The 27150-nt window shown below is 45.8% G+C and overlaps 2 protein-coding genes and 1 non-coding gene across 3 annotated transcripts in view; 2 read left to right on the forward strand and 1 right to left on the reverse strand.

Annotated features, from left to right (window-relative positions):
- Positions 1-1282, reverse strand: part of PPEF1 (protein phosphatase with EF-hand domain 1) — a 150497-nt gene extending 149215 nt beyond the window's left edge. Inside the window, exon 1 of the mRNA XM_067723474.1 lies at positions 191-1282. The gene's annotated coding sequence lies outside the window, so the exon portion shown is untranslated. The remainder of the gene's footprint in view (positions 1-190) is intronic.
- Positions 1283-1453: 171 nt separating this feature from the next.
- Positions 1454-1526, forward strand: TRNAV-UAC (transfer RNA valine (anticodon UAC)). Its single transcript has one exon. It is a non-coding gene; the product is annotated as a tRNA-Val (tRNA).
- A 2064-nt stretch (positions 1527-3590) lies between these two features.
- RS1 (retinoschisin 1) lies at positions 3591-24935 on the forward strand. The gene is made up of 6 exons (XM_067722761.1): positions 3591-3642; positions 12139-12164; positions 12771-12876; positions 19909-20050; positions 22278-22473; positions 24783-24935. Exons 1-6 carry the CDS (start codon positions 3591-3593, stop codon positions 24933-24935), a joined length of 675 nt encoding a protein of 224 aa, XP_067578862.1.
- Positions 24936-27150: the final 2215 nt, after the last annotated feature.

The raw sequence follows: 27150 nt of genomic DNA on the forward strand, positions 1-27150 counted from the left end.
CCCGGAAAGTAGAGATAACATTGAGACCCAGACGGGAAAGGGGGTGTCTAGTCCAGCCCATGCATTTCACAAAGGGGGATACAGAGGCTTGGAAAGTGAACTGATGTTCAAGAGTACACAGCTAGTGAGTAGCCAAGGCAGCGCTAGAATCCTGACCACCACCCCCCCGATTAGTGCACCTTCCACCCACCTGTTTCTCCCAGGGGCCTTCCCAGGAAGACAGGAGTTGGCTGAAGGCGTTGCTTTCATACAATCAGTATCACTTCTCCTTCATTCTGCCAGCCTGGGAAAAGGACAGCCGCAGCCTTCAGTCACTCCAACTCACCACTGAAAGAGCCGCCCCCGACCCACCCAAATGGTTTCAAGTGCGTTTTCAAGCTTGAGGATGGCGAGCAATCCCAGGATGGTGACGAAGATCCATCCAGAAGCACTGGGGAGGGCAAAGGGCACCGACAATGGAAACCAAGAAACGATACCATACAGGCGGCCTTCGTAATGGAGGGTCCCAGCACCTTATCGGGACCACAGTCCTGGAAGCACAGGGGCAGGCTCATGGGCTGCACTCTCACGGGCCCGCGCTGCGTTTAATGCTCTGCTGTCATGGTTGTGGAATTGTCAATAACTTATGATCAAGGAACCTGATATTTTCATTTTGCATTGGGCCCCTCAAATCTTGTGGCCGGTCCTGCTTCCCCCTCCCCGCGCCAGCCAAAGAGACGGCCTGTTTATACCGGCCTCCTCACCCCTCCCCTACCCCAGACAAATAAGATCAAACAAACGCCCTGTAATTTTTAGCCCCTCTGGGGCTTCCGGAAGGGGAAGAATGTTGTGGAAAAGGTCAGGGAAGCATTAAGAGCCTGTATCCTCGGGGAAGAGGCAGAGTGACCAGCTGCCTTTTCCAACCCTGGCAAAATAAAGGCCAATATAAAAAGGAGCCCCCAGCCCTCCCCCCCAGCCCCGCGCTGCCTGAATCTTCGGCTCCTTGTGGTGCTCCTGTGCGCCCTGCTCCGGACTCAAGGCTTCCAATGCTGCCGGAAGCGGCTCAGTGTGCCCGGGGGAAAGTGGGGAAGTGTGGGTCCCTCAGGCTGAGGGGAGCTGTCAAAAGGGGCCGCGCCCCGGGCACTGTCCCCTTCCGCCCACCGGGCCGACCTCGCCGACGCCCGGGCTGCGGGAAAGTTTGGGGAAGGGTGACTAGCGGGGCGACGCTCTGGCCAGGAGGGTAACCCCTCGCCCCGGCCTCCCCGTGGTCGCACGGGCGACGAGGCCGGCGGGAAGGACGAACTACCCAGACGCCGGAGCCGGAGCCCGCCACCTGGCCGCGAACACCAAATCTCACAGGCGGCGCGGGGCCACGGCAGGGGCGGAGTTACGGCGGATGGGCGGGGTTTCAGCCGAGGAGCCGGTTCTCATGTGACACTATGAATAAAGTAATGATAAAAGGGAGGTGCGACGGGGTTCCATAGTGTAGTGGTTATCACGTCTGCTTTACACGCAGAAGGTCCTGGGTTCGAGCCCCAGTGGAACCAAAGTAGCACGGTTGATTTTTCACTCTTTAAAGAAGAGAAGTGCTTTTCTTTCTCCCATTAATTTTTTTTTAATCTTTATTTGTCTACTTTTTGGAATGTTTTTATCGCAGAAGCGTAATGACAGATAGCCACTCCTCCCATCCCTGCCACCCTCGCCCGACCTAGGAAACAGCATAAGTGGGGGCCTGGCCGTGTTGTAGTCCCGAGGGCGACCCCGCCCCGCCAGGGCCCTACCCCGACCTCTCCTTCGGTGCTCCGGGGCGACCTCGGGAAATCCGGCGCTCGTGGGAACCAAGATCACCCAGCACGGCCCCTTCCTTACAAACCAGGGCAGGCCGGCCCTCCGAAGCCTCCAACTAAACTATGGCAGTACAGCGGTGCTTTGACTGCAGTTAAATTATTAAAGGTTTATTATTATTAAAGGTTTAATTTTTTCAGTAAACTCTAAAATACAGAGCAGAGAAAACAATAGTTCTTTTCTTTCTAGTACTGCAGTAGGGTTTGTTAAAGAGACCTTCGTCTGTTTAATGAAGAATCCATACATAGTATAGAATAAGCGTCAGGCTTGTGGACACCCCCAAAATGCTGATTGAATGAGTAAACTTTAGTTCCTTTTTGTTCCTCTGTATTAGTTCATTACAGCTTCGCTTTGGGGGGTTATTATCTTTTCAATATTGACCTTTTTCATCTTTGACAACAGGAGTGAAGTAAAGGTCTCTGGGACCCTGGGGGATTGAGGTGAAAAAGGTCAAGAACTAAAGTGGTGGCCAAGAACTAAAGAGGGAAGCGGATTAATGTACAGCACGGTGATTACAGTTAACAATATTGTATACTTGAAATTTGCTAAGAGAGTGGATCTTAAATTTTCTCACCAGACACACAAAAAATGGTTACTTTCTAGACAATGGATGTGTTAACTAACCTTATTGTGGTGATCATTTTGCAATATATATGTATACGGAAAAAAAAAAAGGAAGGGGAAACTCAGTATTTTTCTTTGAGTTTTTCCACATAGTTTTGTTCATACAGTGGGTAAATTTGTATCCTTTTCTAACTCAGGATTATAACACATGATTGTCCTTTTTATTACAATCACTTCATTAACTTTTTTTTAAACCTTCTTAACTGTTTTTAAGTGTATAGTTCCGAAATGCTAAGTAAAGTCACACTGTTGTGAAAAAGATCTCCAGAACTTTCTTACCTTGGAAAACTGAAGCTCTGTATCCATTAAACAACTCCCCTCCCCACCCCATCAACTTTATTGTTATTGGCTGTATAGTAATAATAATAGCTAATTATGTTAAACACTATTCTAAGTATTTTTTATGTATATCATCCCATTTAAGCCTCAAACTAACTCTATGAAATAGGCATTATTATCACCATCATACAGATGAGAAAATTGAGGCACAGAGAACTTAAGTGACTTTCCCAAGGCTACATAACAACTGGTTGAGCCAGGATTTGCATCCAGTCTGGCTTGGGAATCTGTGCTCTTAACCCTGCCTGCTGTCCTGAATCCCCTATGTAGATTGTTTCCAATTTTGTCTTATTATAAATAACACAGCAATGTAAATCTTTGCGTGCAACTGACCACCCCCTCCCAATTTTGTATTTTCCTGAGTGAATAGGTGTAAACATGATGCCAGCTTGCTTTCTGAGAGGGGGAATCCATGTCATTTTCATAGAATTCGAGAATGTTAGTGTTTGTTTGGCAGGAAATTGCTCAAGGTCACCCCCTAGAAGACGATGGCAGAGAAAGGATTAAGACCTGGGTCTTCTGATTCTAGTTTCTATTTTCCTCCACTGCTTCCCTTACATTTAAAGATAGAATAAAGCCAATACCTTCCTTTGCTAAACTGACCTCAGTTGACGTTAGCTTCTCCTCTGAGACTTCTTATTGAGGCAGGTAACTATGTGGGTTAACTTAGCAGGGCTTGGCCAAAGCCCTAAGAAGTAAATGAAATAAGATGCTTAATGAGGCCAGTGCTCAAGTTAAGCTGCTGTTCCTAGGAAAGCTCTCCACTTTGATAAGGAAGAGCAGCAGCTAAGGACGAGGGGAGAATGCCACGCAAGATAGAAGGCTTCTTGCTTTTACTTCTCTTTGGCTCTGAAGGTATGTGCTATCAAACCATTAGCACTCATTAAATACCTAATAATACAACTGACTTAATCATACAGCTGATTAATAGAAATGCAACCAGAATAATTAAAATATTATCAATTAGCAAAGCATGCTAATGAATTAATGTGTTATTAATGAACAACAGTTGTCTTTGTGTGATGCAGTCCTCTTTGTCTCACCACTGGCTTCCTGGTTCCGTGAGGAGCCTTCTGAAGTTCAAAGGATGCTTAAAATGGGACAGAAAGAAGGAAGGGTCTCAAAAATCGTATGAAATAGCTATAAATTGCAACAATTCATAAGAAAGTGCGGTGTATTCTTGAAAGTTTTGGGGAGTCAAAGTTAGAGTGACTATAGAATTTAGTCTTCCAAACCAGGACACTACTGAGAGTGGTGGAGGATGCTATTAATAATTTTGCTGGGACAACAGGTGTGAACCAGGACTGTCCCAGGCAAATCAGGGTGTAAGGTCACCCTAGTTTAAATATGGATTAACATAGCACGCCGAATACAACTGGACACTAATAGAAAGCATAATCCAACTGAGAGTCAGGAATCCCCAAAGACTCAATATACTCAATCATTTTAAAATTTCTAAATATAGCCCTGGCGGGAGTGAAATGCTTAATTACGGAGAAATTGAAGGCAAATCTCTAAAATGTCATCCAATTCAACTTTTAAATTCTCTGTCAATCTTTGAAATCATGCTCTTCCATGCCTCTCTCAACTCTTAAGGACCCATCAACTCAGACATTAGAAATTGGTTCTTTGTGGTCACTGTGTATTTATGTGCGTTACAGGAAATAAATAAGGAGGGCAGGAAGGAGGAGACCTCTCCGCTCTGCCAATGACCTGGTAGACAGACATGACAAAACTCACACAGAGTCAGAAGCCCTGGTTTAAATCATTCTCTTCTCTACTCTCTCATTATATTTTATTGGTAGAATACTCACTTTCATGATTACCCAATCTCAAAACTTGTGTTAGTCACATTTCTCAATATTTGGAAAGACCTGTAAAAATATAACCCCAAGGTTATTTTGCAAACCCCCAAGACATATTTCTAAGTAGGGCGGGGGGGGGGTGTTGTTTTTCCTTTACTCCGTGCCTCTTCCTCACCAAGAAAATCTAAACAGAACCTTTCAAGGCTTAGATCCCAATACCCTTGGTTCTCAGACATCCACAGGGCTCACCCTCAGACTCCTCTTATTTGTGATTGGCATTGAGATTCATTCATCCATTGATTCATTCAAGAATCCATTGATGTCAGTTCAAGAATCCATTTCTGAGTTCCTGCTATGATAGGCCAAATGCTGTGTAAGAACTTGATACACCTGGCAGATTCTTGTTTTCGCTGTGCCAACTCTAAAATCTTTGTTCCGTGACCCCTAAATGGAAATAAGCCCTAGAAAAGTTATCAGGCCACTTTTCAATTACACCCGCGCAGTCAGGGGATAACAGTAATAAAAGACACGCTGTCAGGAGGCACAGTGCACAGCACTCTTTCCTGTTCTATAGCTTATCAATCTTTGTGCATGGCTGGGGAGCTCCATAAATTTCCACGAAGAACAGAGAATCCCATCTGTCCTGGTGGAATGGAATGTGGTCCAGCAGGTAGGCTTGAAACACTTAAATTCTCTTACCCACCTAACCCAGGCCCTCCACCCTCACGGGCATCAAAGGAAAGCAGCCACACCAAAATTTGGCTTGGCAACCTAGGTGTGCTCTACCCTGAGCTAGAGGGATACGCCAGGAGGCAGAGAAAAAAAGGCAGAATACAACTGCTGCACTTAATCAGTTTACAATCCAGATAGAGAAATAAGGCCAATGCACAGGGGAAAGATGTATGCTGCACAACTGGGAACCTGAAGACAAAGGTTCTTTGTCTAATTTACTCTTTGCTGTTTCTGTTCCACGGCAGCAGTGGATCCTTACTACAGTGAAATAAGGTAAATGGATTGACTCCACTTATGCGTTGGATGAAGGGTCATTGGGGATACACAAATCATCATCGTAAAGCACTACCTCTGTCTCTTAACTGAGGCAGGCTTCTATTTATCTTGCATTGTACATTTCGGATTACATACCGATGATGATTTTTAAAACACCCACCTTACTGAAGTATATTGTTCCACTGCTTGGTCATGGCTATTATATAAAAACAAGCCAAAAAAAAAAAAAAAATCACCAAGCCTCATCTTACAGGTGAGTGTGTGTCCTTCCTTGCAGGTGTGTCAAGCATCAGGGATAGCAGATTTTTTTTCAAAGTAGCTTTATTGAGATGTAATTTACATACCACTAAATTCACCCATTTAAACGGTGTAATTCAATGGTTTTTAGTGTACTTACAGATTTGTGGAGCACACAATGTAATTTTAGAACACTTTCATCATCCCCCAAAGAAACCAGTAGACATTCAGTACTCACTCCCCACTTCCGCCTCCCCCTAGCCTCTGTCAACCACTGATCTACTTTGTCTCGTATAGATTTGCCTTTTCTGGACATTTCATTTAAACAGACTCATACAACATATGGTCTTTTGTCTTTCATTTAGCATGTTTTTTAAAATAAGTTTATTTATTTATTTATTTTTGGCTGCGTTGGGTCTTCGTTGCTGTGCACGGGCTTTCTAGTTGTGGCGAGCAGGAACGACTCTTCGTTGTGGTGCGCAGACTTCTCATTGTGGTGGCTTCTCTTGTTGCGGAGCACAGGCTCTAGAGCGCAGGCTCAGTACTTGTGGCGCACGGGCTTAGCTGCTCCGCGGCATGTGGGATCTTCCTGGACCAGGGGTCGAACCCGTGTCCCCTGCATTGGCATGCGCCACCAGGGAAGTCCCTAGCATATATTTTTGACATTCACCTGTGTTGAAGCATGTACAAATAACAGATTTACCCCATGAATATGCCTGTCACCTAAAAGAGTAACACTTTCACACCAGAAGCAATTTCCTTCTTTCTTCTTTGCCAGAGGGACATTATTGCAGCCTACTGTTTTTCTCCTGTGTCTTATTCTTGTTTCTCAAATAGATTGGAAGGTAGTTATAGACAGTTTCTATCATTCATAATTTTATGCTTTTCTCCTCGGCTTCACCTGTTTCCATGGGAAGGAAAACTCTGTATTTAGTGACAGCCAAGCAAACAGACTGAAATAGTCTTCCCTAAGTGTGTCTAATGCGCACTTTGATTCTGGCCTTGCAAGGTACATTTCGAGAAATAGGCATGCTTGAATTTTCTGGCTGCAGTAACAAGCATTTCCCTATGGAGTAGCCCTTTGAGCAAAAGGGCAGAATCGTGCCCTATTGCATAAATCTAAGGCTGGTGAGTGGCAGACGTCGCAGACCCTCTGGTGGAAACCTGTAACCTGGAGGAATCGCGAAGATGATCTGAGTGAGGAGAAAAATAGACAACCATGTAATCGAAATCTTGCCCTTTTTCCTTTAAAGGCTGACCTGTTTTCTTTTGCTCATCCCAACAGTGTTATATTCTGGTATCATAAGACATTGTCGTCAACACGATGTTTGCTTTTGTTCGCCAGCTTTGGGGTGATTAAATCATTTCAGGGATGACAGCAGCCACGTTGCTGCTCCCTTGGTGACAACTTTTCTTGTAAAAGGCTTGTTGTTCCTTCTCTCTCTGCTCATTTCCATAAGATCTGGTGCCTCACAACCCCAGGCTGCCTACAGACAAATGCTTTCTGGGGAGAGGAGTCCGGGAGGGGCAACAACGCCAGAAATCTGATTGAGCACAGGGGGTGGTTCTGAAACCAGGTCTCCCTCTTGGGTCTCTTCCTCTCCACAGGTAGAAACCTCCCCGCCCTTTCCTTTTTGCCTTCTGCTTTGTTTCTGCACAAGTTGGAGCCCCTCTGGGGGCCCACCCATGGACCCAGGTAATGCAAAGGCCCTGAGCGCCGTGGCAATTAGAGGGGCCTCATGTGAACTCTGGGCTTGCTCAGTTGCAGCTGCACAGACCTTCTTCGGTGCCAGGGCACGTCCTCTGGGCCAATTTGATCTGGTTAGTAAGGCCGCTCTGTCAGTGACCCACACACCTCACCTCTGGTCCCCCCAAAAGAGATTCTTGGCACAGCTGACAAAGCCTTTCTGCTTTTCTGCCATCCCAGCTTCTCTGGAAGATGGGGCAGAGCCGAGTGCCTTCTGCATTAACAGCCCTTAAACCATCTAGATGCCAATTGCTCATCTACTTTGCAGTTCTTGGGGAGCAGCTGTGGGGCTGACACTATGGGTTCATGTACACATTAACTGGCCTTTCCCCTGGGCTCTAGTAGCTTCTACCCAGCTGCCCACTCAACCTCAACACTTGGGTGTCCCGTAGGTCTCTCAAAAGGAACATCTCTACCCCATCCCCCCTAAATCCCTCCTTCCCCTGGAATCTTCTCCTCCCCTAGTAAACGGTAGCTCTATCCTCCCAGGCACTCAGGCCTTGAACCTCTTTTTATTTCACACCCACGTCATCTGTCAGCAAATCCTGTTGGCACTACCTTCCAAAGACAGTCAGAATCCAGCCACTTCTCATCACTTCCACTGCCACCACCCCAGGGCCAAGCCACCATCATCTCTCCCCTAGATGACACGCCAAGCACCGGCCTACCCCGGGGTCTTTACATGCTATTGCGTCTGCCCAGAAGGCTCTGTCCACAGGTATGTCACTTCCTTCAGGTCTTTGCTCCAATATCACCTTCTCAGTGAAACCTTCCCTAAGCCCCAAAGTACCACTCCCTGTCCCTCCACCTCCCTGCTTTATTTTTCTCCATAGCAGTCATCATTATTTTACATATTATATATTTTATTTATACATTCACTACCCCCCCACCCCCCCACCCCACATTAGACTCTTAAGTTCTAGGAGGGCAGGTGTTTTTTTCTGTTTTGTTTACTGGTATTTCCCCAGCACCTAAAGCTAGGCCTGGAATATAGCAGATGCTCAAAGAAAATTAATGAATGAATGCTTTGGGACCAGTCATTATCAGCTATCTTTTATATCAATTTCTCTAATTGCACGGGTGCTTAGATAAACCTGTGGATAAGAAAGAAATAGGATACAAAGGCCAGAGCAAGCGGTGAGTTCTACATGAGGGACAGAAAAAGTCCTCTTCATAGGGAAGGGGATAAGTAGGCAGAAAAGTTGGGAGGGGAAGGCATTTGAGGTCAAGAAATCATATGCACAAAGGCATACAGGCATGAAACAGCCTGGCACATTTGATGAATTATAAGTAATAGAGAGTGCAAAAAATAAATTTGGAGAGGTAGCCAGGAGATACATCACGGCAACCCCTTGAAGGACACATTATTATTATACCCATTTTAGAGATGAGGAAATAGAGAGATGCAGTCATATAACTAATAAATGTCAGAGGTGAAACTGGGGCCATGGTAATGGGGACCCAACAAAGGGTCTGGAGCAAGAAAGTGACACAGTCAGGCATTGGCAGTATGGAGGATGGATGAGGCAAGGTCTCTCTTTAGCAAGGAGAATATCCAGAGGAGAGAGGAAGTGGTAGTGGGGGTGGAGAGGAAAGATGGCTCCCGGTAGACACTGGATGTGGGGGTTTGGGAAAAAGAAGTGACTAGGAGGAGTCCCAGGTTTCTGGATGGGGTAGTAGGTGGATGGTGGAGCCATCAGTAGGCTAAGAAATAGAGAAAAGAGGGGCTTCCCTGGTGGCGCAGTGGTTGAGAGTCCAACTGCTGATGCAGGGGACACGGGTTCGTGCCCCGGTCTGGGAAGATCCCACATGCCGTGGAGCGGCTGGGCCTGTGAGCCATGGCCGCTGAGCCTACGTGTCCGGAGGCTGTGCCCCGCAACGGGAGAGGCCACAACAGTGAGAGGCCCGCGTACCAAAAATAAAAAATAAAAAAAATAAAGGAGAACAATATGAGGAAGGATGGAATGAGTTCAGTGTTTAAAATTTTTTTTTTTGCTGAAGTAAAACATACATCCAGAAGAATACAAGTAAGTGTACAGCTCAATGAATTTTTACCACTAAACACACCCAAGTAACCAGCACTCAGATCAAGTAACAGAACTTTGCCAGCTCCCCAGACACCCTCCCTGGGCTTCCTCCTTGCCACTCCCCACCCCAAGTGTGACCACGACCCTAATGTCTAGCGGCATAGATGACTTCTGCCTGCTTGTGTACATTTTAAATGGATTCATGTAGTGTGTCCACTTTATCATCTGACTTTCCACTCAGCATTGTTTGTGAGACGTGGCCATATTGTGGCATGGAGTTGTAGGTCATCCATTTTCATTTCAGTATAGTGTTCCACTGTGTAAATCTACCACTCGTATCCATTCTACTCGTGATGGACATATGAGTGTTTCCAGTTTGGGGTTTTTACAAATACTGTTGTTACAAATAATCTAGTACATGTTTTTCTTTGTTGGAGAACGTATGTATGCACTTCTAGTGGGTAAATACTTAGGAGTGGAATTGCTGGGTCATAGGGCACATATATGTCCAGCCTTTGTATAAATTACCAAAGAGTTTTAAAAATAGGTTAGACCAACTTATACCCCCACCAGCAACATATGAGAGTTCAGGTTTCTTCATGACCTGGTCAGCACTTGGCTGGGTCCAGTTTTAGATAGTGAGAGACATCTACGGGGAGCTATCCAATAAGCCATTCAATGCACATGTCGGGATCTTGGGGGTGGGAGTAGAGGAAGCCGAGCTCTTGAGAGAGATTAAGAAGGATTATTTAGAGTGGTGGGAGAAGCAGGTGAGTAGTGTGATGGAAGCTAAAGGAAGATGGGAGGAACTGACAGCACCCAACACTGCAGCATGAAGATGTAAGGTTAGTGTTGGGAAGAGTCCATTGGTTGTGAAAGTAAGAAATCGATGGCGGGGGGTGGGGGGGTTAGAGTGGGGGAGGGACAAATTGGAAGATTGGGATTGACACATACACACTATTATATATAAAATAGATAACTAATAAGGACCTACTGTATAGCACAGGGAACTCTACTCAATACTGTGTAGTGGCCTATATGGGAAAAGAATCTAAAAAAGAGTGGATATGTGTATAACAGATTCATTTTGCTGTACACCTGAAACTAACACAACATTGTAAATCAACTATACTCCAATAAAAATTATAAACAAACAAACAAAAAGAAGTCATTGGTCACTTCCTTTGCCAGCACAGGGCTTGGCCTCCTACCAAGACGGTGCTCCCTAGTCTACATTGCTACCTGAGACGGTCAATTCTGCCCATAGCAGGTGAACCAAGGAGTCTCTAGGAACGAATCATCAGTGGACAAGGGACCAGGAGAGACAGCAGTTTGCTGACCACAGTTGAGAGATGGCCCTGAATCCGCCCAGGTGAAAAGATATGCCCCCTCGACTCCCCTTACAGCCTATGCATAACCCAGCAGAGGACTCACCATGTGTGTCGTCCAGTGGTCTATCTTCTCCTGAGTCCTCAAGCCCCTTGTGGGCAGAGAGTGAGGCTTCCATTTCAGAAGGCCCAGGCCCTGGTGCAGGGCCAGGCTCACAGTGGACACGCGAAAGTGGTATGTGAAATGGATACATATTATTTAAAGAAAGATACAATTTGAAAAAATAGCTTTATAATTCTAATGAAAAGGATGAGACCATTCCTTTAACTCTCTAAAACAATCTGAAAGTTTTTGGTGGGCATCAGATTCAATATTTAGATAGCAAAGTGGTTAAGGAGGGACTTTTATATCTACTGCCTACACTCAGGTTTTGTTTGAGATTTTTATAATAGGTATGTGCTGCTTTTATAATCAGAAAAGAAATAAAGGCATTTGTTCTGTTGAAAATGGGAAATGGAACTTGGTGTGTTAAACCAGCGCTGTCTAATGGAAACTTGCGCAATGATGAAAATGTTCTGTATCTGTGCTGTCCAGTACAGGAGCCACTAGCCACGTGTGGCCAGCAAACACTTGAAATGTGGCTGGTGTGACTGAGGAACTGAATTTTTAATTTTATTAATTTAATGAATTTAAATTCAAATAGCCACATGGGACTAGTGACTACCACAATGGACAGTGCAGCTGTAAACAATCAGCTTATGCTAATATAGACAAACTCCTTTCCTGTTAAATTGTGCATTCATTCTATTTAATCATACTTCTATGAAGATAGGTTAAATGTTAGTCTTAGGTTAAATTTTACACATTTTCAATTTTTCCACATCATGTATACGGTATTTACACTTTGATTGTGGTTTGATATTTCCTGTAGATAATAGACAAACCTAAAAAAAATTTTTAAAAATATTTTTTTAACAATGTCCTAATTTTAAATCACCTGAATGTGTCACTTCCCTACTTCCTCAGCATCTGTGGATGTTTCTCCTGGCACGTATTTACTTACTTTGACTTCTTCCAGAAGGGGCTTTGTTAACTTTTACGTGACTGTGATCATTTCACTTTTCCATGTAATGAATCATTTGTTGAATTTTTCTTTCTTTTTTTAACTTGATGTTTCCTTTCATGTCCTTTTGCTCAGCCACACTGGGATTATCGTCTACTGAGGTATGTTACAGTAAGAAGGCTGGAATTCATATGGTTACTATTTTTGAAGATTTTTCCTAGCCAAAACAATGTATAGGATTATCACTTTTTTTTAAATGTATTTTTAAAGGTTTTTTTTTTTTTTCCTGGTGGTGGCAATAGCATGTTTTATCTGGACAAGCTCCAAGACTGGTTTTTTTAATGAGTGAATGCAAGTAAACCAGGTCTTAAATCAGATGGCGGAATCTTGAATCCAGTCCCTTTTAAAATTGTATCCCCAGAAGGGACCTCCAGGAGATGTAAGGCGCCTGACCTCGGACTGGGGCTCCTCGAGCCCCTGAAGATAGATATAACGGGGTGGACATGGCTCTCTACGTGGGTGTGTCTGTGAGATTTTTAGCTGGTCACCCAAGGTGGCAAACATTTATCTAGACTCAAAGATGAGCGGCAACTGTGTGGGTTAAACTGGATTTATAATTCAGTTGTGCTGCTGTAGTGTGATAGCCACCACAGACAATAGGAAATGAATGAGCAAGGTTTTTGAATGCGAGCTTTTCCAGTGGTGCTGACCACAGTTGCCTTTGACTGTGACTTTTCTGAAGCTCCTGCCCCTCTGGCTTCCCACAGGATGAGGGTGAGGATCCCTGGTACCACAAAGCGTGCAAGTGCGATTGCCAAGGAGGTGCCAATGCCCTGTGGTCTGCAGGCTCCACCCCGTTAGACTGCATACCGGGTGAGTGTCCCCTCTCCTTGGGGCACCAGATCCTTGGGATATCCTTGGGAACACCCTGTTTCTCCTCTTTCTTTCAACCCTGATGAATTAAACCCCCTGAATGCCACGTTCTGGGTTTTCTCCAGTCGGCCATTGAACTTCAAATCTCAATGGCCACTGCTCCAACAAACTGCACTGATGTCATTGTTCAGGACAGTTTCCTGGATCTCTACTTGGCCTTGGTGAGATGGTAAGATGGGACCTAACTTTCAATGAAAGAGACTAATGGAATTTATCGAAAATAAACTAATGATAGGCAGCAATTTTGAGAAAAGCACAGGCTTTTGAGCCAGAAATACCAGAGTTGGAATCTTGGCTGCATTGTTTTTTAACTCTGGGACCCCCACTTTGGCCTTTTTCTGTCAAATGGAGGCAATACTACTGTGCCCGGATATTCATTGCTCACCAAACAACCACGTGCTTCCCCACATTCTCAGCCCCTTCCCAGTCAGGTGGCTTCACAGGAGCAGTTCCAGCCGATGGAAGCCGTGTCTCTTCTGAAATGAGGTCCACTTCCCTGCCTGAGAAAGTGGCTTCTCCTTTAGTCTGGGTGCTGGGGAGGTTAAGTGGAGTAGAACTTCCTGCTGACCCACAATGAACCACCTGAGTGAAAAATCAACCTTTGTTGTGTTAAGCCTCTGAAATTTCTGTGACAATTCGTTCTGCAGCATAAATAGCCTCTCCTGACTAATATGAATGACTTCCTCTAAGGCAGGGGCCAGCAAACTTTGCCTGTAAAGGACCTGGCGGTAAATCTTTGTGGCTCTGTGGGCCATAGGGCCTCAACACCTCAAATGGAAGGCAGCCACAGACTGAATGTAAATGCATGAGCATGGTTGTGCTCTAATAAAACGTTATTTATAAAAACGGACCCTGCTGTAAGGAGTTGTTACGAGGAATAAAATGCATGAGGCATTAAAGCATCTTGTCCTGGACCTGGCACACTGCAGCTCCTTTTCTTCCTGCCTTCTAAGAGGTCACACTCTGACTTTCAGAGGCTCGGGCGGCCTATCACACATTTGCCACGCTCAGTATTTACCACAGCTCGGAACCTCTTCTGCTGAAACTGTCCTTGCCCCCCCTTTCCAGGGTTATGATGGCGCCATGCGGCGGCCCGTCATTCACTTTACATAATCACCTAATAAGAGCTCCAGGAGAGAGGTTTGTGTGCAGCGTGTGAGCTTCTCTGAATTATTTCATTAAATTTGCATTAAAATAGCAAATGTGGGGGAGGGGGCGTCCACAAAGGCTTTTACTGCCTGTTTTCCTATATACTAAAGGGGTAGGAATTGGTTTCTGAACTAAGCTTTCTGGAAGGGAACAGTGGGGCGCAGTAGTGAGGAAAGCAGTAAGTGCTGATGAGTTCAGCGGGCTTCTCCCACGGGAGGGACGTCCCACTGAGCTCCACGGCGTGAGCTCCCGCAGCCATTCTGTGCTGGGGTGATCTGCCCAGTCAAGGCTGAGGCACCCTCCTTAATAATCCATTTAGAATTCAATTCCACCCTCTGTCATCATGTGCCTATTATGTGCCGATAGGGAGACAAAAATGAACCATTGTCTCTACGCTGGAGGAGTTTACCATTTACTGGAAACAAATGTTCTCTTCACTAGAGACATGAGACGTACTGGAATTCCAGTCCACGGAAGCTCTTTCTAAGAAGAAATTGAAAAGAGATTATTTATATGGATTGGTTTCATTGACCTGATCAACTGTGCAGCTGAGGAGGGCTGTGTGTCTGAGGAGTGTGAAAGATGATCCGGGCTGCCCAGGCTCTCTCCCCTACACAGTTGCCATGAACTTGAAGTTCTGAAATCAGAAATTCTTTTAGCTTAAGTGTTCTCCTCTCCCCACTGGGGTTTTCATTTTTGTTTTGTTTTGTTTTAACAACACAGATATTCCCAGGAAGGAAAAAAATGCAGCCTTAGTGTTAAATGGTTGATTCATTAATGTTCATTTGTTTTTCCACTGGAGAGATGATTCAGGGCAGCAGGACTAGCCACAACCTTCCAGAATTTACTTGCCTGTCAGTGCCTCAGATCCTCATTCGAACGCTGCTTGGTCTTGCTGGATCCTGAGATTCAGCGCTTCCACCAGAGTCCAACTTAGGACGGAAGGAGGCCCTAGAAAGCACAGGACAGGAGGGTCACTCAGAGCTGTCAGGAGATGCTCACAGGTGCACACTGGCTGTTACTGCCAGGGGGCCCTACCCACAGAACAGAAGGTGACCAGCTAGGTGCATTATGGCCTCCTAATCTTCAGCTTAACACTATTATATTAAAACGTCTGTCTTTTCCAGAGTTGAGCCAAGATTACCTCGTCACTCTGAGAGGGGGAAATACGGCAGGGAACGTATCAAAGCATAAGAAATCTAATGACTCAACGCTTTACTTATATTCTGGATTTTATATTTCCATATTATATTCAAGTTTATACCCTATTCTTCTATAAATATTATTCTGTATTCCACTACATCATCATATAGATTCAAGTCTAACACATGTGTATAATAATGTTCACATGTCTTTTGTCAAAAATGGCCCCGAACTCTTCTTTGTGTTCCTTTCGGTTAATATTGTTTAAAAGCATGTCTGGCCTTTATATGTCTACACATCGAGAAATTATCTACTGCGTAAGAAAGGCTAGTATGTTAAGTGTGCATAGCCTGGATTAACAGCACATATGACTATGTCTTTATCGATCTCATTATCAAATCATCGCTCAGAAGAGGCAGGTGTTTCCTTAAGAGTAAAATGAGTGTAGAAACAGGCTTAATAGCTTACAGTAACCTCCACTGAGCAGAAAACTTGGGAAGGACGTATTCTGTGTGTGTAAAGAGGATCCCTTTAATTCCTCCAGCAACATTATTTATGTCGCTTGATACTAGTTTAGACTCAATTGACAGTTTCTTTTTGATTAGGCCAGTGGGAGTTCTCTGGGCCAGTCAACTCCCACTTCCTCCCTGACCTCCCTGCTTCCTGTTCCTGCCATTTTCTTTGCTTATCCCCAGTGGCCACCTGAGATGGGGTGATGAAGTTTGTTTATCCCTCCATTCATCCATCCACTCAATATCTATTGAGTGCCTAGCACATGCAGGCATTCTGCTCGGCTCAGGAAAGCATGGTGAGCTAGACAGACCTGGGGAGCTGGGCAAGTGGGCAGAGATCCAAAGGATGAGGAGAGGTGTCCAGGTGAAGGGGAAAGGAGGAGACAGGGAAAATAGTAATCATGTAACTGGAGTGCCCTTCACTCCAGGGCACAAAGAGCAGGAGACATGTTACATTTTCTATTTTTCCAATTTTCAGATAACTCCGGTTTGAGTCCCCCTTTATCATGGGCTGTGTGGAGTCTAAAGACAGGAGGATTGTTGAAGATTCTGACCCTCCCCTTTGGACTACACCTCCCCACCCACCCCACCCCCCTGCCCCCAAGGGGCCTGCAAGGGCTGACTCGGCACAGGGCCCAGGCTCAGGCTGAGGGCAGCTCCCTGCCCGGCCGGCAGCCCCCAGGGGAAGGCAGACACCTTGTTGGTGCCCTTATCCCTCTGAACCAAGCTCAGTCCTGTGACCTTCCCAAGTCTCTGAGGGTGTCAAGAGTTCAGGGGTCCCGCCCCCCATCCCTGGTCCAGCCCCCTCAGAGGAACCATTTCCCCACTGAGATCAGGCCCCTACAACGAGCCCCCCACCACCCAGCAAGGGGCAAAGCCCAAAGCCTCTGGCCACCTCCTCTGGGACAGTCAGCTAGTTCCTGTTGAGGCCTAGACCTTCCAAATCCATAAGCCTGAGAGATGCTAGGCTGTCAACAGGCTTCTCCTCTCTCAAATCACGTTCATGCGTGTGCAAACAGCTTATTCCTTCCTGATGCAAGGAGACTCCAAATGTTTAGAAATAGGAAGCTGACTTTCTCAGGGTGATGTAGGGAGGATGATGGGGGCAAGACAGACTTGGGTAGAGGGGTGCTAGATTTTTTTCCCCTGGTGAGTCTTCACCATAAAAAACAAACATACACAACTCAAGACATTAATATACTCTCATAAATTCACCCTATTACACCAGTACTAGCTGCTTATTTTTGGTCAGGCACTACAGGCTCTACACTCTACAAACACTGCTTCATGTAATCCCAAATCAACTTTATGGAGGCAGGGACTACTGTTGTGCCCATTTCACAGATGAGGAAACTGAGACCCAGAGAGGGTGAGCAGCTTGCCTAAGCTCACCAGAGGGAGAGTGGGATCCAATCCTAGGTCGAATTGGCTGTAAGCAGGTGTTCTTGACCTTGGCTGCCCATTACCATCACCTGAAGATTTACCCCATGCCCAGGTCATGCCCCAGACCAATGACATCAGAATCTCTGGGGGTGTGGCCTGAACACCAGCACTTCTATAACTTTCCAGGTGACGCCCAGGCTGAGACCCATCACAGAGTCTGTGCTCTGTGCCTTGGGCCAGAACACTGCCTTTTCTGGGTTAGCAGCTATGTAGCTGGAGGCGCCAATGCCTGAGACAGGAGCACTGGACAGGGGCAGGCTTGGGGCTTGGGTGCTTAGTTTTGGACACATGAGTGTGAAGCATCTTCGGGTCACCCAGATGAAACTGTTCACTTAGAGAATATCCAGGTGGCAGTGGGATGGAGCTTGGGGCCCGGGGGCTGGGCACTGGCTCTCAGACACTGGCTGAAACCATGGGGATGGTGAGCTCATCGCCTCCCCTGGAGAGTATGGGCAGGATCCACGTCTGGACAAGCCCTTACAGGCCTCCAAGACCATTGCCACTGGCCAGGTCCCTTCAGTGTAACTCTTAACTGTTAGATGGGCTAACTGGGAAGAGACGGCAAAAGAGATGTGAGGGGAAAATAGAGAAAGAGCAAAATGCCAAGAATAAAGCAATCGGGAGAGGTGGCCATGGCTTTTCTTTCCCCTCTGCTTCTTGCCTCTGAGCTGGTGGCCCTGGAGCAAGAGAAGGGAGGTTCAGGATGGACGGTCCTTAGAGATATCCACAGTTAGAATTTAAGTGGCGACCGAGGGCCCAACTGAAACCCAGCTTTCTGACGCTGGGGCCTTGTCCCTCCTTCCAGTGGCATGGCTGAGCTTGTCTTCCAGGTCAGAGGGGAGCTGAGGAGGTGGAGAAGTCCCCAAGGCCACAGGCGCCAGGCCCCCTGAATCCTCCAGCCAATGTCTTCCCTGGCAGACCAAGGTTCTCAAAGTGTGCTTGTTAAAAATGTGGCCACTCTGGGGGTGGAATCCTGGAAACTGCGTTCTTAACAAGCCCTGATGATTTGGCCACACAAGGCGTGATGGAGTCGCTCAGAAAGCGCTCCTATTCTCTCTCCCTTGACATTATTTTAATAGGCCGCCCCCCCAAGCTTCGGGTACTTGATAAACTACAAATGCTGTCCCCTCACCCCCCGCCCCGCTGAGCTGCAGTTACTGGTGGGAGTTGGCCCTATTTCTTTGGTTCACTGGGCAGAAAGGCAGTTAAGCTGCCCTGGCCAGAGGCCTGAAGCTGTCCTTCTGTCTTCAGCCTCTGGGGACAGGGCATGACTACCCCCGCAGGCATTTTGGAGCCCCAGGATGGCATTCAAGCTTTTACATGCCTCATTCAGTTTTCCTGACTTTTGAAAATTATCTGCCAGAAAGACCTCAGCACTCATTTTGCTGTTGAAGGTGATGATGCCCCAGTAAATACACTTGGCTTTTCAATCTGAACTCAAATTTATACATGGAAAGAAAGTAGTTTGATCTTCCTTACTTGAAGTTTATCATTCACAACTGGGAAACTAGGAGAATGTATTTGCCTAAGTTTATCATTTGTTTTCTAAAGAAATTCAGCTAGAATCTGGGTTTGGTTATAAATAAGAGACCCCCTAAATAGTGGCTTATTGAAATAGGAGTTTTTCTTTGACCCACACAGTAAAAAGACTAGGGGTAAGGAGCAGCTTAAAGATATCAGGGCTGAGGTCTCTTCAGTTCTCTTGGCCTTACCTCCAGGGTGCAGGATGGCTACTGTTGCACCAACCATCAGGTCTTCCTTCTAGGCAAGAGGAAGAAAGAGGGGGCAAGCAAAATCTGATCGGAAATCCCCAGCAGACATCCTCTTCTATCTCATGAGTTAGAAACTGTGTCACGTGGTCACTTCAAACTGCAAAGGTGGCTGGGAAAGATTGTTTTGTTTTGTTTTTTTAGCTGGCTACGTTGCTGCACCCAACAAAATTAGGGTTCTTTAGTCTAAAAGCAGGGAAGAATGGATACTGGGTTGGCAATTGGTAGTCTCTGACCAGGTAACTGAACGCTAAATTAGTGAGAGGAAATCCGTGAGAAGCAGCAATTAATATACAAGAACCAGCTTCGGCTACTCTTATTTGGAAAAAGCAGCTCCTTTCAACTGTTCCTTATTCAACAGTCACTTAGATGCATTTCATTCCCGCCCCACCCTTTTTTTTCATTAGACTAGTGAAAAACTGCAATTTACAAGTGGGAAGTCAGTCTCAATATATAACTGCCCTTCCTGCCTCTCACCATTGTTTTGTTCCTATAATTGGCATCATATGCTGCCTGAGGACAATTAGGGGCCTTCCTGTCATCATGTGGGATGGCTAACCCGTGTTAATGAGGAAAATAAAGAGTATGACATTTAAGTATGATATTTTCCTGTGAACCTCTTGGTTTTTAGGTCTCTGAGTTTGTGGAGGAGGTGAAGTATTTCTCAAAATTCTCCCCCCCACCACCAAGAGGTTGCCATAGAACTACTTCCCTTTTATGAATATTGTGAGTCTCTATGGCAATCCCTTTACTTCATCTTCACTCTCTTCTCGCAAGAGCAGTGAAGAGGATGAAGACCCAGTCCTCCCATTGTGAACGGCGCCACCAAGGAAAACATCCTCCACCTTACAAAGCGCGAACGAGAGGGTCGGATTTGTCATTTTGATCATGCCGTGTTTGTTGAGTCTTGCCATGCGATATGAGTGTTTTAATGTGCATTGTTTTTCCTTTCCCAGAATGCCCATATCATAAGCCCCTGGGTTTCGAGTCAGGAGAGGTTACACCAGACCAGATCACCTGCTCCAACCTGGAGCAGTACGTGGGCTGGTATGCCTCCTGGACCGCCAACAAGGCCCGACTCAATAGTCAAGGCTTTGGGTAAGCAGAGCAGGAGGCTCAGGCGATTTTTTTTTTTTTCATGTGATTTGAAAAAGTAGGTCTCTGTAATAAATGAACGACACAGAATGCATTTATTTATTCAACAAATATTGACTGAGTGCCTTCCACGTGCCAAGGACAGTGGATACAGCAGTGAACAAGGTGAATGAGCTCCTCGCCTTCGAGAAGCACGCAGTTTAGAGGGGGGACTCTAAGCACATTGTCGCACAACTGGCCATCCGCCAAGTGTGATGAGTGCTGCAGAGGAGAAGAAAGACCTGGTCCACTTGAAGCACCAGGGAAGGCTTTCTAAGGAAAAGATCTTTGACCTGAGAGCTGCAGTTGGCCAGGTGGGGGGAAGGGGAGAGAGGCACAGGGTACAGCCGGTGCAAAGGCCCTGAGTTGGGAAGATCCCTCAAGTGCATGGATGGGGACTGTAAAGAAAGCCAGTGAGGTTAGCGCACAGGTGAGATGAGGCTGGAGAAGTAGAAAGAAATCAGATGGTGCAAGGCCTTATAAGTCATGTTAAGGACTGTGGTCCTTATTTTAGGGATAATGGGAGAACCCTGAATGTGCATTAGTTAGAATACAGGTTTGTGCTGCTGTAACAAACAGCCCCAAAATACAGAGACTTAATCAACTTGGAGGTGATCAGGCAGTCTAGGGTTGTTATGGCAGCTGGATGGTATCAGGGTCCCAGACTCTTTCTACCTTGTTCTCTCACCCTAACATGAAGTTTCCACCTTGGGGTACAAGATGGCTGCTCTAGCTTCCACTATCACATCCACATTCTAGTCAGGAGGGAGAAAAGAAGAGCAGAGTGCATATACTTTTCCTTTAAGGATACATACATAATCCTGCTGGCCACTTCTATCTACATCGCATTGATCAGAATCTGGTCCGACTGCCCCACCCAGCTACAGAGGAGACTGGGAAACGTCGTGATCTTAGTTGGGTGGCCTCTTGCCCAGAGAAAATTTAGGGGTTCTATTACTAAAGGAAATGGGAAGAGGATATTGGGAGACAATGAGCAGACTCTATCAGAGGAAGATTTAAAGTTGGGGAGTATCACAATCAGATTTAGGTTTTAAGTAAAATCTTCTGGCTCTTGTGGGAAGAGCTGTTTGGTGTGGGGTACGGGCGGGGGGTGAGGTGGGGAGAGGAATCCAAGGAGACCAGTTAAGTAAGCTATGGCAGCTGTCCAGGCAAGAACTGAGGGTGACGTGGGCTAGAGTGGTGGCAGTGAAATGGAGAGAAGTAAACGACTTTGAGAAACATTTGGAGATGGAGCCAAGAAATGGATTAGATGTTTGAGGTGACAGAGAGGAAGGGGGTAGAATTCAGAGAGATGAACACTGGAATGAGGGTTTGGGGTGAGGATAATTAGGAGCTCTTTTGGGACATGTTTTATTTGAGCTGCTATATGGCATCCAGTAGAAGCTGTCTAGCTAGCAATTGATTCTCAGGGTTTAGAATTTAGAAAAAGTCTGAGATGGACCTAAAAGTCAGGAGCCACCCAAGGAGCAAGTCCAGAATTAGAAGAGAAGGCTGCCAAGGGCCGAGTCCCCGAGAAGCTTATTAACGTGCACAGGCGCGCACACACTCACACGCCACAAAGGGAAACTATAGGTTTCCACAACTTATGAGGATATTAACTAAAAAATAAATCAGTTCCTTCAGTGGTTGCTTTGCTTTACAATTGTGAAAAGCCCTTGCAGAGCCACTTGGTTCCATGTTCTGCACATGGTGCCTACCATGGCGTGGATAACAGCACCTGAAGGAGACGCAGATAGGTATGAAGAGAGTGAAATTAAAGAAAAAAAAAAAAAAAAGACTTACGGAAAAAGGACATCAGGGGAGACTAATGAAAAGGGAAGGGGGCTGGAAGGTGCGATTACCATGGATTTGCATGTTTTGAAGAAAAACATGCTCAACCACACGCCAAAGGTGATTTCAGCTACAGTTGAAGGCATTTCTTTGACAAATTATTTGAATCTGACAATTTTTCCTTGGGCGGTGGAGGTGCAGGGAGAAACTATACAAGTATCACAGAGGCCGGACACTTCTCGGAGACAAGCTTCTGGGTGCTTAACAGATTGCAGCTCAGACTGCCCGAGCATTGTGGGGGCTCTTCAGGTGCTGGCATCCCCTCAAAAGACAGCACCTCCCAGCTCTTTGGAGGCGCTCACGGGGAAAGGCTCCTGGTGACTCGCTGTGTCCGCGGCAGGTGCGCCTGGCTCTCCAAGTTCCAGGACAGCAGCCAGTGGTTGCAGATAGATCTGAAGGAGGTCAAGGTGATTTCGGGGATCCTCACCCAGGGGCGCTGTGACATCGACGAGTGGATGACCAAGTACAGTGTGCAGTACAGGACCGATGAGAGCCTGAACTGGATTTACTATAAGGACCAGACCGGAAACAATCGGGTACGTCGGGCTTACCCCAAACCAACTTCAACACAGCCCCTCTGGGACACCCCTCCCACCCGTCCCTGTGTTCCTGTCGCCACCCTCTGTCAGAACACTGACCCCACGGTATGGTGAATCATCCGTGCTTTCTCCCCACAACACTATCTGCTCTCTGACGACGAGGCAGGGGTCTTTTCTTGTATCCCTCATGTCTAGCACAGTTTGCGAATGAGTGCCATCGTATGTGCAAAAGAAGTCTGAATTCTCACATCAGCACAGAGTTGCTTGAATAATCAAGACTGGCCATTTGGATTCTGCCCAAGTCACTGGACCTTGAACACTTTGCTGCATGGGTCTGGCTTGATCTACTACTGATGTGGCTAGGTTCTTGTCCCTTTATGTAGATATGGCCTCTCCTTACTATTGAGACCGACAATCTCAACAAATTAGCCACTAAACTGTATAAATGGTTAAAACAAGTCCAGCTGAGAAGAAACAGTCACTTAAACCTTTGAGCAACTTTATATCCTACTAATCTCTGAGGGCTGAGACCCACCCAATTCTTGCTCATCACAGACTGAACACAGTAGGCTTTTGATTTTATATATTTTATATAAATATATACACATATACACACATATGTATATTCATACATGCATACACATATATACACATATAAATATATAATCAATATTTTACATATATATATATATATATATATACACACACACACACACACACACACATATAAAATGTTATCTGCAATGAATTAAAAACTCACTAGCTGTTTGGAAATGTTAACTGCCCTTTTGTCTGAGAGGACTTCCCCCAGCTAATCTGGACATTTCATCAGGTTAAGTAGACATGTGCAGCTGAACATCAGAAGGCTCCGTACTCTCTTGATGACAATTTGTACAGCAAGACATTCATGGGTTGAAATTTCAAGGAGTTTGAACACAATAGGAAAAACCATCTTGATACTTGGACATTTTATTTCATTTTTGTTCTTATTAGTTGGCTTTTCAAAAAGATATGAAAATTCTTTTTCAAGCTCTACCTGTGTTTCTGAAGGCCTTGATAGTTCTTTGCAAAGAAGCGCTCCACTCCAGCAGTTGTGAGGTCTGGAGCCTGTTCCATCCTCCTTCTTCACTGGGCTCCTGATTTAAAGAGGTTCAAGGGCAAACAGCTTAGAGAAGGGGATGTGGGGTGTTGCTATTGGGAAGAAATAAAGGCAAGATCATGGCAGCTGAGGTCCTTCTTGATTTGTGTATGGATGAGGTCAATGTGGCAGCCAGATTTTTTTTCAGGAGATAATTCCAGAAGGAAATGAAATGTTCCAGTGTCATTGGGCAGAGCACTAGGACTCTGGAAAAAGTGCACAGAAGTTTCTTTGAAGATATAGCCAAATATCCATTGTACCTTATGTTACAGCCACTGTGTAATTGCTGTTACATCCCAAAACACAGGAAGCAACACCTTTTTCTATTTTGGGCACTGCTCTCCCACTTCGAGAATCTTCTCTCTAGTTTTTATGTCTTTTTGTTTTTTAAAAATATTTTTTTCCAAAAAAAGTCTAAAAAGTACTTGCCAGGGCTGCCCTGGGGGCGCAGTGGTTGAGAGTCCGCCTGCCGATGCAGGGGACACGGGTTCGTGCCCCGGTGCGGCTGGGTCCGTGAGCCATGGCCGCTGAGCCTGCGCGTCCGGAGCCTCTGCTCCGCAACGGGAGAGGCCACAACAGTGAGAAGCCCGCGTACCGCAAAAAAAAAAAAGTACTTGCCATTTGTATCAATGTAGACACACACAGTTAAGCTTTGGCTCACAACTTTAGAGCCAGCTCACAAGTTTTCACTTGAGCCCCACTTTGGCTACCTTTGGAACATGGGAACATTCCTCTCTAAAGTATAATGTGCTCCTTTTCAAAATTCTTGTCAAAATGCAAAGGATTAAATCACAAAATTGGTGATAAGAATCAAGCAGCATTTTCTATCAGCGCCGTCTAGTAGAACTTTGTGCAATGAAGGAAATGTTATTATCTGCAGTATCCACTATGGCAGCCATTAATCACATACAGTATTGAGCACTTGAACAGCAGCTAGTGTTACTGAGGAAGAATTGTTACCTAATTTTAATTCATTTAAGTTGATGCCTGGAGCATGTAGGTGCTGACAATCATCCAAGGTTAGATTTTGGGGGACATCAGCAAATTCTCTGCCCTTTCAGCACTGAGATTTTCCATAGTTAAAAGTTGGGGCCAACTCCAGACAGGAATCTGTCTTCCTTTTTTCTCCTCTTCTGTGATGGTGATAGGATTTCCTCCCTCTCTTTAGGTTTTCTATGGAAACTCGGACCGAACCTCCACAGTCCAGAACCTGCTGCGGCCCCCCATCATTTCCCGCTTCATCCGGCTCATCCCGCTGGGCTGGCACGTCCGCATTGCCATCCGGATGGAGTTGCTGGAGTGCGTCAGCAAGTGTACCTGATGCGCGCCTCAGCTCAGCACCTGCCAGGGGGTGGAGGGTGCAGCGCGGCCCATGCGGGAACGCTGACTGTGACCAAAAGGGCTGGATTTTACAGGCTCTTTTCAATGCGGAGCTGGGCAGAGAATACTTCTTTCTTTTTTGTAAGATATAGTTTCCAATTTCAGTGAAAGGAAAAGAAAATGAGCTTATTCCCCACTCAGGGCCGAAGAAAATAAGAACAAAGAAAATGTCCCTAAAAACAATTTTCAAGCAAAAGCCTAAGTAGCAGGAGTAATTTGCTGCTCTCGGGTTTTTTTGGTTTGTTTTTGGTCTCAGTGACACTGTGAAAGGTGCAGTCCCAGGGGGATGAAAAGCAGCCCTGATAATTTGAAAATTCTTTTGCTTTACCATGTTCAAAACAGGAACATAGAGTTTCATAAAGCCTCCCTTTGAACACAAAGGGGGAGCAAGCTTGTGTTTTCTCCTAAGTTTTCATTAAATCATGGCCTTTTAGGACTTTAGAGCACTGCGTTTGCAGTTTTGGGGTGACTGGGTGGCACAGATGAGTCTGGTGGATGGGAGCCCATGTCTCAGTCTCGTGAGAGCCGTGCATGACCAAACACCCCAGAGGTAGGAGGGCCTCCCCTGCTTTGAGCTTTCACCCCTCACACCTAACCCTGAACACAGGGATGGGGGGAGGTCCAGAGCTCTCATCACATATAGCTCCATTCTGCAGTCCCCTCAGGCAAATGATCCCAGTCTGTGGTCACTATTTAGGTGAATACACGGGACAGGCTGCATATGTAAGGAGCAAAGTTTCCCTGTATTTAGGAACCCCAAATGACCAGAACACACCAGAATTTCCTTTTATCTAGGGCTACCATTTTTCAACAAGCTTAACACTTGGAAAACAGTTGGCCAGGAGCTATCACTGGCTACACAGAGGAGGCCCATCAGCTGAGTACAGTCTGCAGAAAGTGGTCAGGCCCTACAATCTGAGAAGCGTGATGCGGCTAGGCCGCTGGTGAGCCCAACCTTCCAACCTCTGCCCCCTTGCCTCGTAACATCTGGGCTCAGCCTGGCCTTCCCCTCCTGGAGGAGCTCCACAAGCGGGGAGCTCAGGGGAAGGACAGTCCGCCTTTGTCGTTTATAGCTCAGCCTGAGTTTTCAGGCCTTTCCCTGGAAGAGGCTGATGACAGGGCCGGTGGGCAGGAGAGGATTTGAAAGCAGGAGCCGAGAAGGGGTGGAATCAGAGGATGAGGGCCCTCCAGCGAGACTGGGGAAGCCAAGACTGTCCTGGTCCTGAGGCAGTGCAGCCTCTGCTAGCAGCTCATTTCTCTGAGTTACTTTCTGTTTTCAAACTCCAAGCCGAGGCAATGGACTCACACCAACACGACCTTCTCTGTGAATGGCCAGCCTCCTAAAATCCCCAAATCTCTTCCCTGGTGTTTTTGGGCTTAGAACAGCTTATTTAACCCAGCATCTTTCCAATCCCATGCTGTACACTTAAATGTGGAAAAACACTTTTCTCTGCTCAATCTTCTCTCACATATAAAGGTATCAATTCAGGGTAGGGAAAAAAAAAAATCCTTCTCTGGCCTTAGGACACATGGACAAATCCACTTTGAACAGAATGCCTAGAGATTCTTACTAGGAAAGCTGAATGAACTTTTATCGTGACATGGATTGTCAGAGAAAATGGCAATAGCCTAAGAGTTCAGGACTCTACAACTGGCACACCAGACACAGCAGGGGAGTATAGTTAAGGGAAAAAAAGAAAAGAAGTAAACAGCGTGAGGCAGGGATAAAGGTTCTCCAAATAATTGTTTATATTGGAAAGTTTTGTTTTGGAACAGCTTTATTGAGATAAAATTCACATACCATACAAATTTCACCCATTTACAGTGTATAATTCAATGACTTTTAGTATATTGAGTTGAGCAACCATTATCACAATCAATTTTAGAAAATTTTCATCACCCCCAAAAGAAACCCTGTCCCCACTAGCCATCACACCTCTCCAACCCACTTGCCCACCCCAGCCCCGGGCAACCATTAATCTCGTTTCTGTCTCTGTAGATTTTACGTATTCTGGACATTTCATATAAATGAAATCATGCAATATGTGGTTTTTTCCTGTCTGGCTTCTTTCACTTAGTATAGTGTTTTCAAGGTTCATTCATGTTGTAACATGTATCAGTACTTCATTCCTTTTTATGGCTGAATATCATTCCAT

Source organism: Pseudorca crassidens, chromosome X (assembly GCF_039906515.1).
Source record: "Pseudorca crassidens isolate mPseCra1 chromosome X, mPseCra1.hap1, whole genome shotgun sequence".
Lineage (NCBI taxonomy): Eukaryota > Metazoa > Chordata > Mammalia > Artiodactyla > Delphinidae > Pseudorca > Pseudorca crassidens.

Excerpts from the sequence above, each read along its gene's own strand:
- RS1 (XM_067722761.1), top strand. The coding sequence starts at position 3,591 with ATGCCACGCAAGATAGAAGGCTTCTTGCTTTTACTTCTCTTTGGCTCT. Across the intron at positions 12,165-12,770 it reads TGGGATTATCGTCTACTGAG|GATGAGGGTGAGGATCCCTG; the intron begins GTATGTTACAGT and ends GGCTTCCCACAG. Across the intron at positions 20,051-22,277 it reads CTCAATAGTCAAGGCTTTGG|GTGCGCCTGGCTCTCCAAGT; the intron begins GTAAGCAGAGCA and ends TGTCCGCGGCAG.